This window comes from Sinocyclocheilus grahami, unplaced genomic scaffold, assembly GCF_001515645.1.
Source record: "Sinocyclocheilus grahami isolate Dianchi unplaced genomic scaffold, SAMN03320097.WGS_v1.1 scaffold387.1, whole genome shotgun sequence".
Taxonomy (NCBI): Eukaryota; Metazoa; Chordata; class Actinopteri; order Cypriniformes; family Cyprinidae; genus Sinocyclocheilus; species Sinocyclocheilus grahami.
The window spans coordinates 322,251-335,312 of NW_015505566.1; the positions used below are offsets into that span (position 1 = coordinate 322,251).

The following is a 13,062-nucleotide window of genomic DNA, read 5'->3' on the forward strand; positions in this document are numbered from 1 at the left end:
TTTATATAATTTATTATTTATATTTATATATATATATATTTATGTATGTGTGTATATATATATTTATAAAATTATATTTAAGTGGCTAAATGGGAGAACTGCAGTTAATCATTTGTTTTATTTGTGCACTTATAATGATGATAATAATAATATAATAATAATACTAAAATTAAGAAATCATTCAAATGGTTTTTAAAGATTCTTATAATTGAATTCATCCACTCATAACTCATCCACAAACAGTCTTACCAATTACACTAGTTTTAGGTACAAGCTTACTTGTATGCATAAATGAAGGGGAAAGTACTGTTATAGCTTAGCTCTTTGCAAAATTAATTAGAACAAGACAAGAAAAAGGTCATGAAGACTTAACAGGCTAAAGAAACTGAGAGAAATGTGCTGTGTGTGATAAAAAGTTTATTGGTCAGAAGATGTGGAACATCGTGTCATATTATTTGGTGCTTTTCTCTGAACTGTGTGTGTGTGTGTGTGTGTGTGTGTGTGTGTTTGTTTGTGTGTGTTGTTGTTATTTTTCCAGGCTTGGACGTTACTTCGAGACTCCGCTGCTTTGGCAGAGTATAATCATGATCATCACGATGTTAATCATGCTGAACCTGTGCACCAGCGTCCGCATGGCCACTGAACTCAACACCAAACGCCGCTCCTTCACAGGTGCCAAACTTTAGGACTCTTTACAGCCTCGGTGTCCACTTGAGTGTGTGTGTGTGTGTGGAGCTGCAGAATCAATTATGGGTTGCTTTTTTCTAGGTTTCTTTCTTTAAAAGTTTAATGAAACTCTCTTTCCCAGTCGATCTGTTTAGTTGAGTTTGGTTCTTCGGTTTAAAGCCTATTGAATTACAGTAAAAGATGCAGTCACATGGTCAGGGTCTGTCTTTGAGCGTGTCTCATGAGATTGTCACACAGGAAGGGCCTCTGAAGCGGATGAACTTTGATCGGCTGGCTGCTTGGTCAACATCAGTCTCAGGTTTATTTATACTTGGGGTGTGTTACAGAGTTAACAAAAGATGCATTTGTTCTCTCAAACTGAGCCAGAGCACTGAACTTGGGCTTGGAATGTAATACGTATATTGTGTACTGTGTACTAATTTTTAAGAATAATAATATGTGATCCAGTGTATAGTATGTAACGGCTTTAATTTTTCAAACTTGGTGAATCAAGCACATTTTCAAACAAACTGAATCAAGAAACAACCCAACATTGAAATTCAAGTCTTAAGGTTCCCATGATCTCCTTTTGAACTGACCTGTGTGATACAGAATGACCGTCTTCAGTAGTTTGACAGTGATCTCACTTTTTGGTGTTTTTGACAGAAGCCTTTCATAGTTGCCAAGGCTGCCTTTATTTGATCCCAAAAAATACAGTAAAAACAGTAATATTGTGAAATATTATTTCAATTTAAAATAACTGTTTTCTTTTTGAATATATGTTAAAATGTCATTTATTCCTGTGATGCAAAGCTGAATTTTCAGTAGGGATGCGCCGATCCGATATTCATATCGGGTATCGGCTCCGATAGTTCCATTTTTCTCTGATCGGGTATCGGTCAGAGAGGGCCAATCTAAATCCGAGATTAATTCGTTTTTTTTCTCGATTGTGCTAATTATTCTGTGTTACTTCTGAAGCCATATGATAGCTTAATGTGAGCTACATATGCATATTTAAGTCCTTACATTAAATTTCACACAAACTCTTTTCTCTGCTGTGGCTGTCAATCATTCGTTCAGCCTTTAAACCCTGGTCTCGTTCGGTTACAGCAGTCAGCTCGGTAAAGCTCTCTCCAAGATCATTCTGTGTTCCCATTATACTTGATTTGTAAATACATGTCTATGATTTAGCAAAAAGGACTTTATCTTCTTGCCGGAATTGAATGTTGTTTTGTTACTTGCTACCGGGTGTCTGTGAGAACAAAACACGGGCGTAGAAAATACTATAAATAGTTTTTAACGTGCACAGTAACTGAAATTTAAAACTGTTAAAAGAAAGGCTCAATAACTGTTGCACAGATATAATACACTACGCATCAATTTCTCTTCACTTTGTGCTTTGCAGTTTTTAACACGAAGCGCTTACAATGTGCGCATCCGGTGTGCAGAATGATGACGTCACAGCCAGAGATATATAAATTCTACATTTATTTAAATGAGGGAAAAAAACTTCACTGGTATCGGTATCGGTATCGGCCAATACCGAACCCTAGGTAACGGAATAGGTGTCGGAGGCGAAACAAGGCGGATCGGAGCATCCCTAATTTTCAGCAGCCATTATACTCCAGTCTTCAGTGTCGCATGATCCAAGAAACATTATTATCAGTTGTAAATAGCTTTGCTTAATATTTTTGAGGAAACCGTGATACGCTACCATTCAAAAGTCTGGGTAAGTATGATTTCATAATAAAAATAAGCAGGAAAAAAAAATCAGCAGAATGATTTCTGAAGGACCATGTAAAATTACATTTTAAAAATATTCAAATAGAAAAGTTATTTAAAATTGTTATTATAATATTTTACAACGTTACTTATTTTACTGTAACAAATAAAAGCAGCCTTGGTAAGCATAAGATACTTCTTTCAATGTAATATTGAATAAATATTATTAGATTTTTGACTTGTAGTGTATCTGGATCAAATTTCAACCCAAAATCAGATGAAAAATGACACAATGTTTTGCTTAAGAAAAATGAAACAAATTATCATGAAAATAATGTTACAATGCCACATATCATAATGGTTCTAAAAATATGTTTTTGTCTTGTTCTTCATGAAAAAAAAGTTCCTTAACTGTTGGTTTTAGCTTGAAATATGACTTGGACATGTTCTCATGAGTTTCATCCCTTCAAGGCTTCTTGTGTCCTCTAGAAGATGGAGCGATGCAATCTATTTTCTCTCTCTCCCCCAGTTCTTATTTTGTGTTTATTTGTCTTATTTGTCTGAAGCAACAGACAGTAAGGATGAAGAAATCAAAGTTCCTAAGAGGCTCTTTCTGGGTATGTACTGATGTGTTGCCCACAAACACCAGTCTGATATTATAGATGTATTCCCCTTCCCATCATCCACCCCTCTCATTTCCTCCCAGTATGACCTGGACAGAACCCAATACTCCTCTAATCCTGTCATTAATTCACAGCTCTCTCTTAACCCCGAACTTTCACTTGCATGTATCTAAAACAGACATAAGTGTATAAGAATTAATGCATGTTTCGTTAGTGGTAGAGGCCGTTTTGCATGCATTCTGTTGATTTGGATGCTGAAATTGCAGTGTTGCATGCATATAGATGAGCGTGACTTGCTTTTTAATTGATATCAGTTTGTGTATGGCTCACATGAACTATTCAGTCAAAGAAATGTTTAAATAATTCAGTTTTCATGGTTCTAACAGCTCATTTAACTGGTTGCCAGATCAGTAATTGAATAACATTTTATATCGCTGCATACTGTGCTATTTTATACTTGTGTGTTCTTCTTGGTGGCTTTATGATTTAACCCTGTAACACGCAGAAGAGCGTTGCATGGCTTTGGCTACTTGGCTGATTGCAATTGCAATGTCACATGACACAGGCATGTTTTGACTGAAAGCTTCTGGGCACCCGTGGTTTTTGTTGCTCTACATGAACAGCAGGTGGCGATAGTAGTTTATTCCTGAGCTCTTGTACAGTCATTTAATGTATTAACGAAAATCCTGACCTTCTGCCAGAGCAAGCAGGACCTTTTTTTTTGTGGTCCGAAAAAGAAAGAAGGGCACACGGCATTAAAACAATGCTCAGCAGGCTGAGTAAATGATAACTTAATTAAAATTTTTGGGTGAACTGTCCCTTTAAGTCATCCTGCAGCCCCTTTGAAGTTTGCTCCCTGAATGAGAACCACTGGTTTAGACTTTAGACTAGTTTAGTCACTTAAGACTAGGTGGTGTGGTGGTTAAAGAGCTGGGCTAGTAGCCCAAATATTGTAGGGTTGAACCTGTGAGGGGCGATCCCTTCACTCACCGTTTGTTCAAGACACTGAACCTCAGGTTACTCCAGCAGGGATTTTCCCTGTAATAGTGTACTGCAGATCGATGCTAAATCTAATTCTTGAATTTGATTGTACACAGCGTGCCCTGAAATATACAGTGCATTCAGAACAAATGTGCATTTTAGAGACATTCTGTGTTGCAGCTTTATGCTACAATACTTTTGAAACCCTTTTTCACATCAGTCTATACTCTGTACTACTTAATGGCAAATCAAAAATCAGATTTGTAATAATGTTGCATATTTTATTCAAAATAAAGAAAATTAAATCTAGTCTGTTTTAATAAAAAAAAATACATAAATAAGTTAATCTTTTAATGTAAAACGTTTTAAATAATTTAAATTATAATAATTTTTAATAATAATTTACAGCATTTTAGCATAAGGCTTCAACATAATATGTAACAAATGTTAGTCATCAGAATACTTTCTGAATGCATTGTACTAAGTATGTACTTCTTAGTAAAGTGTGTTACAGTGCAGTTCACAAAACAAGTATGTGTTTTATAACTAGCTTTGTACATAACTGTACTCTACCAGTGTTAGTTCAGTATTACTTATAGGATTTATTAATATTTTGAATTAGCATTTTTTTTTATATTTTCAGCTTTCATTTTAACTCATATATGTATGCATATATTATTTATTTATTTATTTTTTATTATTATAATTTTATTTATTTCAGTAATTTTAGTTCTTCTTATTTTATTTCAGTTTGTTTGCCAAGGGAACATTTCCATTCAAGTTTAAGTGTTCATCTAATTATTTAATTTTTATTTATTTATTTTACAGTTTACAATAAGTTAGCAATAACAGCACTGCATGGTACAGATTACCTTATTTTGTTGCAATAAGATTTATTCCTAGTGAGTTTAAATCAGCAAGAGGACTGATGCTATATGAATTTTTTTCATCTAGTTATAACAAGGGCTTGATGGAAAAGCAGTTTTGTTTTCTCTCTCTCTCCGTCACATGGCTGGCTCTATTGATCACGTATGCCCCTCGGCCCCTCACACACCTCATTAGAAGTGTGTTCAGCATTCGGGCTGAGAGGTGTTTGCTAATTGCTGCTTTGCTCGGAAGCTCATTGATCCAGTGGAACCGAATAATGAAGGTGTGCTCCGATCCATCCAGAGGTCAAAGGTCAAGCAGGAATGGGCAGTTTGCTGGTTGAGGGCAGAACTGATATGATATCTGAGCACTTGATAAGTCAGGGTTTTTATCGCAGTGCTGCCAGTGTTTTCAGATCGCAATTTATCTGTCCAAATTTGTCAACCTGGTGATGTCCGTTGTTCAAGCTTGAAGCAGGCGGTGGTTGTTCGCTGCTGATTGCCTGTAGTTCAGTCCGGGCTCTGGCAGAGGTTTGTAAGTGTGTTTGATGTAGGGCAGACTGCTGGGGTCCTTGTGGTCGTGCAGTAATGGACGTAAATGGGTGGCCCTCCCTCTCACAGTCTCGCTCCGCTACATTATCCCTACAGGACACCGCAACCGCCTCAGTTAGCATCCAATCACTACTATCAGAGAACGGGGTGTTTCAAATAAATACGTGCTTTCTCTTAAACTTCCCAAAATCTGCTCAGTCTGCCTGAATGTAAACCGTATTAGACCAATTATGACTGTCCATATTGTCCAACAATCTACTGTAGTCTTCGCTGAAAGCAACAGAAACATTTATTATCCAGTTCTGTCTATCGGACTGCTCAGCATTATGGTAAAAACTGATCAACAGACATAATAAGAAAAACTGTGATTAATGAAGTTTATGCAATAGACACTGTACAAAATGCTTTCCTATTAATAACATAAAATACATTTTCTTAAAACCACAGTGCAGAGTTACTGCAAGTCATACTTGCATATCTCTCTATCTATCTATCTCTCTATCTATCTATCTCTCTATCTATCTATCTCTCTATCTGTCTATCTATCTATCTCTCTATCTGTCTATCTGTCTGTCTGTCTCTCTCTCTCTCTCTCTCTCTCTCTTTATATATATATATATATATATATATATATATATATGGAAACATTAAGATATGCATATGACTTCTAATTTTCTACACAGTAAAAACTAAATTCAAAATGCTGGAAAACCCCCTGTAAAAAACCAATACAGAAAATTCCTTTAAATTAATACAGTACATTCTGCTCTATTTTTCTAGATTTTTTTACAGTGTAAATATTGCATGCTAACTTGTTAGCAAGAATAATAATTATTTAATATAGTAATTTCATAAATGTTCATTTATGTTGACGTAACATTTTATAAATTTTAAATTTAGAATTATATTGTTATTTCTTTTATTAATTGAATTCCTCATTTTAGTGTAAGTATTAATATAATTTACTAATATATTATCAAAATGATTTAAGGTTACACTTCAAGTTGTCCTTGTTTCAGTGAAATTAGACAAATAAGTACTGAGTAATATTATAATATTATTAAGAAATAATTAATAATATTATTAATTATTAATAATATTAAGTAATAATTAATGACGTATTTGATGTAGGGTATTTATTTATTTATTTTTAGACTCAGTTGCTTATAATTATGCATAATTTAATGTTTTATGATAATAAGTACATGTAACATGGGCACTGTAAAAGAAAGCGTTACCATATTAATATAATAAAATATTAAGATAACATGTTGTACATTAACAATGCCTAATTTAACTGTTTATTAACTGTTAACTGTTTAATAATAATAATCATTATTGTTGTTGTTGTTGGTAATGATGCTAACCAAATCTGATAAAAATATTCACAACTCAAAGAATTAAGTTTTCATATTTTCTGCATAACGTATAGTAAATAATAAACATATTTGAACTAATATTATACACTCATGAAATAAATAGAGAAAAATATTAGAGGTATTATTAATGCTGACTAATTATCAAAACATATTCACAGCGCAAAGCGTGCAAAACATTGCTGTATTGAGCTGCAAACGCTGTGACATCAAGACAAAGTGCTTGTTTCCTGATTTGCCGTGGGAATTCAGTCTGGCGTTTACAGGCCGATAGCATCTTAATCCAGCGTCTGATGGTGACTGCCGTACTGGAGACAGTTGCGATTGAACAGATTGTGTGGATCTGGATGAAGACCAGCTACAGACCCGTCAGAACCAGAAGTGTCATTCATTTAAGCATCCAAAGGCCTCTCTGACACATCTTTCCATTCCACTTAGCTGTAATTAGAGTACAGGACTGACGGATATCTCTTGGCATGTGGGCTGAAGCTCTGCTGAAAGAAGGAACTCTGAGTCATGTCAGTCATTCCCGGCCCCTCGTCTGAATGCCGTCTGTTTATAAATGGACAGAGTGAAACTTCACAAAGTGGGCCTGGGGGAGGACAGGACGAAAAATAGCGACAGACCCTGAGGAAAATAGAGGTTTTAGAGCAGGAGTGCCCAACCCTGCTCCTGGCGATCGTTCCTTTTGGAAGCTCATGTGGAGTGCATTATGGTTTTTTTGTGTGTGTATGGTTTATGAAGATTAATATTCCTATGCCATCTAGTGGTCAACCGATATATCGGCATTTTTAAAATATCGGCATCGGCCGATAAGTTTTCATTTTTGGCCAATGCATTCGAGGCAGGACTTTTATTTTGCCTGAGCACACAGTGCTTACATTCTCCCTCTTGTTCGCTGTTATCGTTCAGTTCTGTCTAATATGGATGATCTAATACGTCTGTCTAATAATCAGATAGAACGGTTAAACAAAGGAATTAAAATGTATACAAAAAGTATTATAACGATTGCTTTTATATTATTAGTAATAGAAAGGCACATTTTTAAAATATCGGCATCGGCCGATAAGTTTTCATGTTTGGCCAATGCATTCGAGGCAGGACTTTTATTTTGCCTGAGCACACAGTGCTTACATTCTCCCTCTTGTTCGCTGTTATCGTTCAGTTCTGTCTAATATGGATTATCTAATACGTCTGTCTAATAATCAGATAGAACGGTTAAACAAAGGAATTAAAATGTATACAAAAAGTATTATAACGATTGCTTTTATATTATTAGTAATAGAAAGGCAAACATTATAATACTTTCTTGTTTGCCGTCAGCATTCAGCAAATACGCATTTATATAATTTAAACAAATCTTTGAATGACTAATGAACATTTAATTTCACAAAGCTTGCAAACTTAGTCGGGTCCAGTTGTGAGATCTTGTGAAGTGTGTATGTGTATCCTGCATGATCGCGTGTTCTCTGCGTGACGATCGGTCCGTGAGAATGTAACACGGACAGGAGGAGAGTTCAGCTTCACTGGAGAAGCGCGATCGACAAACTTTAAACTCGTGATTATAAATTATGCTGTGCTTTATGCATTTGCTCACTGTCAAGTTCATGTCTTTTTCACTGTGTGCTGTATGTAAAATGAGTGTTAACTTGGCTTTATTTGAAAAAAATATGATTAATGCACACAAACTTCCCAGAATACTGAGTGCCCTGTTGGTTACAGTGTTTAATTCTTTTTAATTATATTTTTATTAAATATTTATTTATTTGTGAAAAATACTTTGTCATCTAAAGTACAAGTATGTTTATTTAACACATCCATTTTTTAAATAAATTTTCAAATGATTTCAAATTTCTTAAATATTAATTAAGATAAATGCCATCGGCCACCCTGCTTTCCAAGATATCGGCATCGTCATCGGCTGTCAAAAAACCCATATCGGTGACCACTAATGCCATCATTACTGTAAGAGTGATTGGTGCACTGGTGTCCCAACTTGCCCTACAATATACACTACTGTTCAAAAGTTTGGGTCTCTTCTGCTCACCAATGCTGCGTTTATTTGATCAAAAATACAGTAAAAAGAGAAATATTGTGAAATATTATTATAATTTAAAATCATTCTTTTTTTTATTTTAATACATTTTGAAATGTATTTTATTCCCTTGATGTAAAGCTGAATTTTCATGTATTCAGTGTCACATGATCCTTCAGAAATCATTCTACACTGAAAAAAAAAAGTGTTGTATTTTATTGGAGTATGCTTTACAGAAAATGCTCAGACTTTCTACTTCATAATTTCATGTTTAATGGAATGCCATTTCTTTGTAATTATTTGTGAAATTTACTAGCAGTTTTTAAGTAAAAATTGTTTTAAAATAAATCCTACACTGTGTAAATAGTAAATTAAATATTTAATAAGAAATGTAAATATTTTAATAAGAAATGTAAATATTTCTTATTATCGGTATCAGTGTAACCATGATACTTTTTCAGAATTCTCTGTTCAAAATAATTTTTTTGTACCATTAAAAATGTCTTTACTGTCAATATTTTTGATCAATGTAATGCATACTTGCTGAATAAAAGTATTGATTTCTTTCAAAAAACTAAAGTGCTCAAACTTTTGAACAGTAGTTCAATAATTATTATTGGTGTTTTCTGGTGAAAGCCTCACTGTTGCTCATACCTAGAGTTTGAACAAGTATTAAACTTTCACAATTCACCTTGTTTGTGCTGACAGGATGAATAATATATCAAATTGTGTGACGTATTGAGAAGAGGTGTGCCATTACCATATATTCAGTAACCTGAGCAAAACATCTGTGTAAAAACTGAGCAAAAAACTTGATTGTGGGGACCTGAGCTATATGTACAGACCAGAATATTATAGAGACTTGGGTAACACTTTAGGTTAGAGAACACAATTCACTATTAACTCATTTATTAGCACGCATATTATTAGCATATTAGCTGTTTATTAGTACTGATGAAGCACATATTAATGCATGGTCATATTCTAGATCCCTTAAACCCGACACCATACCTAAACAACTACCTTACTGTCAATAAGCAGCAAATTAGGAGTTTATTGAAGGTAAACTCTTAGCTAATAGAGAATATGTGTTCCCTAATCTAAAGTGTTTCCAGGACTTGTAGGTTGGCTCTTCATAAGGCAACATGCTTAAAAGCACTCAAAACACCTTAGCAACCAAATTGCAACATCCTAACAACTGTATAGCGGCGTCCTGGCAACCACTCACAACACCCAATCAATTAGTTGAGTTTTGCTTGTAAAAAGAGACTAAAATATGGGTGTTTAGTTGCACTTGTTTATTTGGCCAGCTTGCCCAAGAATACCCTAAAATCCCGCTTCAACAGTGGCAGGAATGTCACAGTGTATTTCCAGTGCTCTCCTCTGTATGTGGTGTAGTGTCTGTTGTGCAGTTGTGCTTGTGTGAACTGTGGGTGTGAGCTGAAAAAGAGGACCAGCTTGGTGGGGTTGCTGTTTAAAAGCCGTGGCAGTCTGTTCCCACACACTGCCCCGCTGGCAGCAGCGATACGCACATACACAGCAGGGTAAAGCAGTGCCACGACGCTCAATACACACCATACAGTGTGACACACTCTCAACTGAAGCTTTGATCCGGCCCTTTCCACACGCACAGCCTCCAGCGCTACACAGCCCTTTACCTGAGCCCTCTGCACTGTGTGTGTGTGTGTGTGTGTGTGTGTGGCTTCCACTGCATTCAGAGATTATTATTATTGTATTACACCTACAACTGGCAAAACACAGACACACACACGTTTTTGTTTTTTTCCTGTTCCCTTGTTTTTACCTTTTTATGACAAGGCAAACTTAGTTCACGTTGTAAAATGTTAGTGATACTTTTGTGTTTCAACTCCCCCAAAATTTTGCATTTATGACATAATAATACATTATTATAATACTTGATGAATGCATGATATTGTTATTGTTAAAATACTGATATTAGTTCAGGCAAAGCCTGATTAGTTTATATTGTAAAAAGTAATGTGGTTCAATTCCTCAAAAACTTAATGGTAATAAAATAAGAAATTCATGATATTTGTGAACATTTCTGAAATTAGTTCTTGCTAAATTAGTTCAAATTATAAAATGTCGTTTTGTTCAGTTGTAAAATGCCATGTGGTTTGACTCCTCAAAACCTTGATGAATAGTTGATGAAATGGTAATACATATTTGTAAAAAAAAATAAAATAAAATAGGCCTATTAAGGTCAAATTACTTCACAAACTTAAATGGCGTGTTTGGTTTTTAAAATGTCATGGTTCAAGTCCTTAAAAATTTTTACAATAAATAGTAATAAAATACTGTTATTAGTTCAGGAAAATTTACAGTATAGGTTGTAAAATGTCATGTGGCTTGACTTCACAAAAGTGTAATGATATTTATGAAATAGTAACACGTTATTTGTATATTTATTTAAAAAAAAGTAATATTTGTTCAGGTAAAGTTAGTTGACAGAGTAAAATGTCATGTGGATCGACTCAAAACTTTAATGATATTTATGAAATAAGAAATTCAAGATATTTGTAAAAAAACAAAAAATGCAAATTATAAACTTATGTTGTTTGTTTGTTGTATGTCTCCCTAAAAACTTGATATTTATGAAATAGTAATACTGTACATGATGCTTGTAAAAATATGCTGATATTAGTTTAGGCAAAGTTAGTTCACAGTATAAATTGTGATGTTTGCTTGTAAAATGTCATGTGGTTTGACTCCATAATGTAATGATGTTTATAAAATAAAAATAAAAAAATCATGATATTTGTTTCAATGAGTTCAGGCAAAATTATTTCAAATGATAAAATGTCACATTTCAGTTGTAAAACGTCATGTGGTTCGACTCCTCAAAAACCTAACAATATTTGTAAAATAATAATTCATGATAATTGTAATAAATAAATAAATGCATACATACTGTAACGTGGAGACGTGACAACGGGGTTGAGGATCCAAGTGCAGGCTTTATTTAAAGCATAGTCGGACAGGCAGGGTCAAAACACCAGCAAAACAGTACATCCAGGGTAATCCAATAGAGTAATCCAAAGAACAGACAGTCAACGATCAAAAACCAGGTAAACAGTCCAAAAACAAAACACGAAGGCAAGACAAGGCAGAAACTAGACGACATAGGCTAAACAATAATCAGCAATGTGTGTGTGGATGAGTGCAACCTTTATAGGACCTGTTTACACCTGGTCATTTCATGTGTTTTCGCTGATCGGATATCTGTCTGATTTGTTAAAACGTTTCCATTTACACTTGGCCACATAAATGTGTTGCATTAGTGCAGTCTGACTAATGCCATATAGCCTATAACACGCTCTCACACGTTTATTATTTTAACATTTTTGGAGGAGTAAAATTTACATATGTGGTTTAAAGGTCCCATATTGTCAAAACTGAAATTTCCTGGCTTTTTTTCACGATTACTGAGGTCTAGGGGCTATTTAACTACCATATAAGTTTCAAAACAGTCAGTCCACTGTAAAATGCACACAGCCTGCTTAAAGTTCTAGCTATTTTTCACGAACCGTTGTGACTTCCGTAAAAAGTTGACGGCAGAACTACACAGTCACTGCCTTCAGTCACCACCCCGAGCACCGCCCACCGTCCCACTCTCCTTTTGCCAAACCCCCAGACAACATCACGTCCATGCCATTGCTGAGCAACAACAACAACACGGAAACATGTCGAAAAGGTTAACTTTAACCACGAAACCAGATCGGCCGACCTGTAACATTACACTCTCACTCAAAGGATGGACGATCTGACAGGATTGTTACTATGAGGTGGATCACGTCTATAAATCGTCAGTTTGTTGTTTTACACACATGCACACAGACATTATTTCATACACGACATAGTCGTGAGATGCAAGAAACATAGACATATGGCAAGAAATCTGTAGACGTGCCCATAACAACAAAAGACAATACTTTATTGAACCTTTTCTGATAAGAAGTGTGCGCTGCAAACGTGAGCATTTTTGACGATTGTTTCTGTCCAGTCCGCTCGTTTTATCGCGTTTAACCATAGCTGTCGTCGGTTTTTTGTCTGGCAGTGGCAGCAGATATGCGATCAAATTTCTAATTTGAGGCTGTATTACGTCGATTCTGGCACCCAACATCACAACAAGATATTTTAAGCTCCTTATGTAGCCGAACCTGCACTGGTTTGAATGGGCCGCCTCCAGTTTCCCCTTTGTTTTGCTGCCTCCAGCTAGC

General features: G+C 35.1%; 1 protein-coding gene across 2 annotated transcripts in view; it reads left to right on the plus strand.

The window, feature by feature from the left end:
* The window catches only part of slc66a2 (solute carrier family 66 member 2), a 53,053-nt gene that overhangs the window by 3,034 nt on the left and 36,957 nt on the right, over positions 1-13,062 (plus strand). Inside the window, exons 2-3 of one of the 2 annotated variants that reach the window (XM_016231303.1) lie at positions 539-672; positions 2,955-3,005. In XM_016231303.1, the coding sequence (XP_016086789.1) occupies positions 539-672; positions 2,955-3,005 (185 nt within the window). The remainder of the gene's footprint in view (positions 1-538; positions 673-2,954; positions 3,006-13,062) is intronic. The other variant, XM_016231304.1, reaches the window with a different exon arrangement.